General features: G+C 51.6%; 1 protein-coding gene across 1 annotated transcript; it reads right to left on the bottom strand.

The window, feature by feature from the left end:
* Positions 1-5303: 5303 nt before the first annotated feature.
* LOC136510716 (uncharacterized) lies at positions 5304-5864 on the bottom strand. Its single transcript, XM_066505074.1, has one exon. The coding sequence runs from the start codon at positions 5862-5864 to the stop codon at positions 5304-5306; it is 561 nt and encodes a 186-aa protein (XP_066361171.1).
* Between the last annotated feature and the right edge of the window lie 1784 nt (positions 5865-7648).

Here is a 7648-nt window from a genome sequence, read left to right as displayed (position 1 = left end):
TGTTTGAGGCACCAGCTGAGGGGGGTGGCTCCATTGTCGTGCCCCAAGATGTAAGGGAGGTGAGCCCCTATACCCAGGAGTAGGGGACGGGCTTGAAATTGCCCTGCCCTGACGAGGTGGAGCAAGGACCTAGGAGTTCATCCCCCTAACATATCCACCACCCAACAATACCAATGTAAGTCACCAACTCCTCTGTTTTCTCTATTTTTCTCTGTTTTTAGTGAGTTATGCCTTTTATTTCTTGCATTGTCTTGAGGCGATGCAACCTTTTGGCGCTAGCGCCCAAGAAGTGCATCGCCCTTCGGGCAAGGTGGTGGCCGTCGATCGACGCAGCACCCATTTCAGGTGGGAGCAGCGCCGGTGTTACTGCCTCATCGACCGGTCAGCATGGAGCGAGAGAGTCTTGACGAGGGGATTGCGGCCGCGCTAAAAGCCTTGGACCATGCTAGAGGTGCCCTGCATGAAGTCATCGTTCCCACTGGCTGGGTATTCACTTGACCTTGCCTCTCGCCCTCCTTTTTCTTCATGTATTTTTCTGTTCTAACTATCGTCTTTTTTAGTCCCTTATCGCTCGCAACCGAGAGAAATATCGGTTCCTTCATGAGCAGAATAAGAACTAGGACCACCTCATTGAAGAGGCCTGACTGCATGGGGATGTGGCCGCCTAGCTTACTACCGCCAAACAGAGGGTGGCTGAGCTGACTCTCCTGGCTAAGGAGGCAGACATTCTCTAACTATAGGAGGCCAAGGCCTGTCGGCATGAGGAGACCAAGAGGGCATTCGAGGCCCTATCGGCGAGTGTGTGACAAGAGGAGGAGGCCACTAGAGCCAGGAGGGAGCAGGACCAACTGCTCTAGAGGGACATTGAGACCCGCTAGCGGATCCCTGACCTCCTGGTCGAGGCCAAGAATGAGTGGGAGCTGAAGCTAGTGGTCGAGGAGAAGCTCGCAGCCCTAGAGCGGAGGGCAAGTCAGGATGTCGAGGTGGTCACCCGGCTACGCAAGGAGTGAGATGAGCTGCTCCAAATCATGGGGAGGCTTCGCTCGGAGCACGACTAGGCCATCCAAGAGCGCGACGAGGCACAATAGAGGATCGACTCCCTCCAGGCTGAGCATAGAACCGCTACAACCCGGAGGTTGGAGGCCGAGGGTGTCTCTGTCGGGCTGGCCACGGAGCTCGCCGAGGTTAGGAGGAACCTTCAAATGGAGAGCGATGAGCTTGGTATCCTGAGCGCCACCCTCGGAGTGGTCTGCGATGACCTGGAGGTGGTGCAGTCGGAGGGGACTAGTTCTCTCACGACCCATGCTGTCGATATCGTGGCGCAGGTGTGCCATCTCAAGAGGGACTTTCTTCGCACTAGGGTCACCCAAGCCTTTGCGATTGCTCATTTGCATTATGCTGATAGCATCGACTTGGAGACGATGAGCCTCAGTTTTGCAACTGGCTACGAAGCCTCTGAGCTAGACAAGATAGAGATGGTGGTGGCTCCTCTTGCGTAAGACCTGGCGAATAGAGTTGAAGATATAGTTCTCCCCTGGAGGGGATAGTTAGTCATATAGGTCGGATGGACATTATTGTAATCTATGGACAAGTGTCGACCCTTATGTATCGTAAAAACAATTTTATAACTTTGTTTTGTTTGAACTTGTTTTCTTCCCTTCTTGTATGTGAAAAAAGTGGCTCACGTATTCCAACCCTTCTGTTCGTTAAGACCGTAGGGCCCGATGTGTAAGAGCGGAAGTTTGATCATGCTGGTGAGCAAAGACACCATAGCCGCCAAGGCATAGGCTTTTTGCAGTCCGACCAAGGATGCTCAGTTGTTTGTTTCCACAAACCATGCCACTAGGCTTAGCGTAAGGAAGAGGTCTGACACGGCGACTATTTTAGAAAAGGTGTACTTATACCTTTATCAACCCCCGAGTGAGATCCAACCCTTTGTCGTTGCTGGGGTCGGATGTCACTGAAAATCGAGGAGAGGATAGTGAAACTTTGTAGGAGAAAGCATCTCTTGCATTCGCACATACCCCCTCCCTAGGATCTTAGCTATCGTTCTATGATCGAGCGTTCGGTCTCCTCGCAAGTCCAACCTTCCTTAAGCCCCCATGCATAGCGGGGATTCAGTCGAGGGTTAGCTCATTTTTGTGACTGTCGCCCTGTCCACAGTTTCTACAACTGGAGGGGTTGAGTTAACGTCACTTGCCTCGATGGCTCAAGTGACGCGCTCAGTGAGCTCGCTAATGAGCATGTTCAAACAGAATCTAGTTCCATCACTTGTGATGGGGTCGGCAAAGCCCTCGTGTGGCATTCCGCTGCTCCTTAACCTGCCTTCTAATAGATTCCCCCTCAATGGGGATTCTATGGGCTCGGCTAGAGGTTAGGATCGAACTAGAAGGTGGAGATGACCTTGTCCGCTTCTAGGTGGGATGGGCAAAGGCCGCTGGGCCTCATCTATGTTTTCCCCCTGGCTTTTGTTCGACGTGAGGCGGCCTCAGGCCCTTCGTGACCTAGCCTTTGAACCTCGGTCTCTCGATCTAGGATTGGGCAGCTCGAGCCCCCGAGCCCCATGGGGTTCGGTAGGGGTCGGCCGTGTTTCATGCGTCACCCCATCCTCTGTTTCTACAACTAGAGGGGCTAAGCTAACGACACTTGCCTCGATGGCTCAAGTGTCACACTCGGTGAGCTCGCTAATGGGTATGTTCAAGTGGAATTAGGGTCCGTCATCCGCTGACGGGGTTAGTAGAGGCCTCATGTGGCATTCCACTACTTCTTAACCTGCCTCCCGGTAGTTACCCGAGCCATTCGATAGGCTCGGTTGGCCCGTTGGCCTCTCCTAGATGGAGATTTTGTGGGCTTGGCTCAAGGTTAGAATTGAACAAGAAAGGTCAAGATGTCCTTGTCTGGTTTTGAGCAGGGTCAAGCAAGGCCGCTGGGGCTCATCTTGGTTTTTCTCCCCTGGCTCTATTTGACACGAGGCAGCCTCAAGCCCTTCGTGGGCTAGCCTTCAAACCTCGATCAGTCACCGCTCATATTGAATGAGACAACTACCGCTTCATGATGCAACGTGAAGCGTTGTGATGCAGCAAATGCATATGCATTGCTTGGATGTATGAGATGAATGTATGAATGATTGAATGAACGAATGTATGAATGAACGAATGTATGAATGAAAATAGATGAATGAATGATCATATAAAGAAAAAGCGGGGGTCAAGGTCCAACGTTCGTGATGGGGCTGGTGCAACCTGCACGAGCATCCTAGTCTTTCGTATCTGTCTCTTTGCAGCGGCTCGAGCCATTCAATCGACTTGGGTGACTTGACAGTCTCTCCTAGATTGAGATTCCATGGGTAGGCCCCTCCAAACCCTTCCCGAGAAGGTGGAGGTTAAGGTTTGGAGTGTGGGGACAAAGACTCTGATCACGCTGGTGAGCAAAAATACCACAGCTGCAGGGGCATAGGGTCCTAGCGGTCCGACCAGGTTTACTCTATGTTTGTGCCCGCACACCGTGCCTCTAGTTTTTAAACGTAAGGAGGGGCCAGGCAAAGAGAATGTCTACCAAATAGACACTCTCGCCAGCCCCCGAGCGATGTCTGACCCCTTGCTGTTGCTGGGGTCAGAGGCTCGGTAGCGAAATTAATGCGTAAAGTAAGGGTGCTTGTCTCACGGCAGTGGTTTTGAGCTGTCCGGTCGACCTGGGCATCCTTTTTACCTTGATGGTAAGAGTGATGGGTTCGGAAAGCCTCCATCAGATATGAGCGGGATCCTATCTGCTCCCTACCCGTTCCTCAGTCATGGCCAAGCCATCCGGTCGACTTGTGTTACCTGCCCAGGTGAGACTTTCCCATAGAGATAAAGGATGAGGACATCCTACACAAGAATTTAGTTAGGCAAACAAGCCAAGTAGAGAAAACTTGTAACAAATGGACAAGCTCTTGAATTTTGGTGTAGCAAACGGTCTCTTAGCTTTTCTCCTCTTTTTTGCATAAAGAGTTAGCGCATTCTGACCCTTTCCATCGTTAAGGCCATAAAAGCTCAGAGTGCAGGTGAGCCAATTCTGATCACGCTGGTGAGCAAAGACACTATAGCCGCTGGGGCGTAGGTATCCCATAGTCTGACCAGTTATACTCAGAGCTTGTTCCCATAAACCTAGCTCCTAGGTCCTAACGTAAAAAAGGGGGGCGGGCATAGAAAATGTTTGCTGGATAGATATGCTTATATCAGCCCCTGAGTGAGATCCAACCCCTTGCAGTTGCTGGGGTTGGATGTCACTAAAAATTGGGGAGTTGGATAACAAAACTAATAAGAGAAAGTGTGCATTTATTAATGGTAAAAGCGACGTAGCTGCTCGATGTTCTAGGCATTGGTGAAGATTTCACCGTTGATGGTCTTGAGCTTGTAGGTGCCTAGACGGAGCACCTCCACAACTACGTATGGTCCCTCCCATGGTGGGGAGAGCTTGTGGTAGTCCCTGTTGCTCTATATGAGGCGAAGGACTAGGTCTCCGACATTGAAGGCTCAACCCGCACTTGTCGGCTATGGTACCGTCGCAACGCCTGTTGGTACTTGGTCGAGCAGAGGAGGGCAATGTCATGCGCTTTGTTTAGCTAGTCCATGGCATCCTTGTGGGATGCCTTGGCTCCCTATTCATTGTACACCCTAATCCTTGGTGCTCCATAGTTGAGGTTGCTTGGGAGAATGGCCTTGGAACCGTAGACCATGAAGAAGGGTGTGTGGCCAGTGGCTTGACTGGGGGTTGTCCCTAGGCTCTAGAGTACTGAAGGAAGCTCAGTGCCCCAGCATGCACCAAACTTGGTCAACTGGTTGATGATCCTGGGCTTGAGGCCTTGTAGGACCATGCCGTTTGCGTGCTCGACCTACCAGTTCGTTCGGGAGTGCGCGGCGGCGGCCCAATCGACCCGGATGTGGTATTCATCACAGAATCGAAGGAATGTCTTTCCTATGAACTATGTGCCATTGTCCATGATGATGGAGTTTGGAACTCTAAAGCGATGGATGATGTCGAGGAAGAACATCATGGCTTGCTCGGACTTGATCGCGGAGATCAGCTAAGCTTCTATCCACTTTGTGAGCTTGTCTATGGTGACAAGCATGTAGGTGTAGCCTCCAGGCGCCCTCTTGAGAGGTCCAACTAGATCGAGCCCCTAGACCATGAATGGCCACGTTATAGGGATCGTCTAGAGTGCTTGGGCCGGTAGGTGAATCCATCGAGTGTAGTATTGACACCCTCCATAGGAGCACGATCTGCTCGGCGTTGGCTACAGCGGTGGGCCAGTAGAAGCCCTATCAGAATGCGTTTTTGACCAGGGTTCTAGGCGCGGTATGGTGACCGTAGACCCCACCGTGGATATCGCTTAGCAAACGCTTCTCTTGTTCGAGGGGGATGCAGCGCTGCAGGATCCCATTGTGGCTTTGCTTGTAGAGTTTGCCCTCCACAAGAACAAAGGATTTGGCACGGCATGCGAGCCGTTGAGCCTCTATCTTGTCTGTCGGTAGCACATCACAGAGGAGGTAGTCGAGGTAGAGCGTCCTCCAATCAACCAGAGGGTTAGGCTCTATCGCTGGGTCCTCTTCGAGCTCCATGACTTCGGGGCTGGATGGAGCCGACGGTTGGTCAGCCCCCGGGCCTAGATTGGATGGACCATCACTGCCTTGTTCCGAGCCCTCATAGCAAACCAAGGGCTTGTCCTGGTCACTAGCAAAGATGCCCATTGGCACCAGCTCTCGGCCAGATGCTGCTTTCATAAGCGTGTCGGCCGCCTTGTTGAGGCGCCTTGGGATGTGATTGAGCTCGAGGCTGTCGAACTTGTCCTCCAACCGGTGGACTTCTTGGCAGTATGCGGCCATCTTCTCATGGTAGTTTGACTCCTTCATGACTTGGTCGATGACTAGCTAGGAATCTCCTTGAACATCGAGGCGTCGGATGCCCAACTCGATGGCAATGCGTAGGTCATTGATGAGCGCCTCATATTTAGCCACATTGTTGGAGGAGGGGAAATGGAGATGGACCATGTACCTCATGCATACCCCGAGGGGTGACACGAAGACCAGCCCTGCGTCGATGCCCTTCTTCATCAGTGACCCATTAAAGTACATCGTCCAGTACTCTTGATCGACGACCACTGGCGGCATTTGGACCTCGGTCCATTCCACAACAAAATCAACCAACACCTAGGACTTGATGGTAGTGTAAGAGGCATACACAATGCCCAAACCCATTAGCTCGAGTGCTCATTTCGCGGTTCTTCCCGTGGCATCCTGGTTTTGGACGACCTCACCGAGGGGGAAGAACATCACAACTATCACTAGATGTGACTCAAAGTAGTGGCGTAGCTTCCTCTTGGTGATGAGGACGGCGTACAAGAGCTTCTAGATTTGGGGGTAGCGGGTCTTCGAGTCGGATAGGACCTCGCTAATGAAGTATATAGGGTGCTAGACTTTGAGGGCATGCCCCTCTTCTTCCCATTCCACTACCAGGGCGGCGCTGACCACTTGTGTGGTGGCCACAATGTAGAGCAGAAGGGGTTCTCCATCGGTAGGAGGGACTAGGATTGGGGCCTTCGTTAGAAGCATCTTGACCATGTCAAGTGCCTCCTGGGCCTCGGATGTCCATTCAAAGTGGTCGGCCTTTTTTAGAAGTCGATAAAGGGGGAGACCTTGTTCGCCGAGGCACGAGATGAAGCGACTGAGCGTGGCGAGGCACCCTATAACTCATTGTACTCCCTTCATGTTCTGAATTGGGCCCATCCATGTGATGGCCAAGATCTTCTCTGGGTTGGCTTCAATGCCACGTTCAGAGATGATGAAACCAAGTAGCATGCCCCTCGGGACCCTGAAAACGCACTTCTCAGGATTGAGTTTGATGCCGTTTGCTTAGAGCTTTGCAAAGGTCTACTCAAGATCAGCTATGAGGTGGTCAGCCCGTTTGGACTTGACCACAATGTCATCAACGTAGGCCTCAACGGTATGCTCGATGAGGTCCCCAAAACACTTGAGCATACTACGCTGGTATGTAGCCCCCGTGTTCTTTAGACCGAATGGCATGGTGACGTAGCAAAACAATCCGAAGGGGTGATAAAAGATGTCGCGAGCTGGTTAGACTATCTCATCGCAATTTGATGGTATCTAGAGTACGCATCAAGGAAGCAAAGGGTTTCGCACCCGAGGTAGAGTCAACTATTTGGTCTATGCATGACAAAGGAAATGGATCCTTTGGGCACGCTTTGTTGAGACCCATGTAGTCAACACACATCCTCTATTTCCCACTCTCCTTTTGTACAAGAACAGGATTGGCTAACCACTCTAGGTGGTACACTTCCTTGATGAATCCGACCACCAAAAGCTTTGCGATCTCCTCACCGATGGTCCTGCGTTTCCCCTCGTCAAAGTGACGTAGGCGTTGTTTCACTGGCTTGGAGCCTAGGCGGATCTTCAAGGCATGCTTGGCGACTTCCCTCAGAATGCCTAGCATGTCTGAGGGTTTCCATGCAAAGATGTCTATATTGGCGCAGAGGAAGCCGACGAGCTGTAACACCTCTGGTGTTTTGACCTAGCACTAAAATTTGACATGTCATCATATGCATTGCAAAGCATTCATAAAGTAGAAAATTTTGAATGCATTCACTAATAAG

The sequence above is a fragment of the Miscanthus floridulus genome, chromosome 16 (assembly GCF_019320115.1).
Source record: "Miscanthus floridulus cultivar M001 chromosome 16, ASM1932011v1, whole genome shotgun sequence".
Taxonomy (NCBI): Eukaryota; Viridiplantae; Streptophyta; class Magnoliopsida; order Poales; family Poaceae; genus Miscanthus; species Miscanthus floridulus.
Note: the sequence above shows the minus strand (reverse complement) of the source record. Positions and strands in the feature narration are given on the sequence as shown.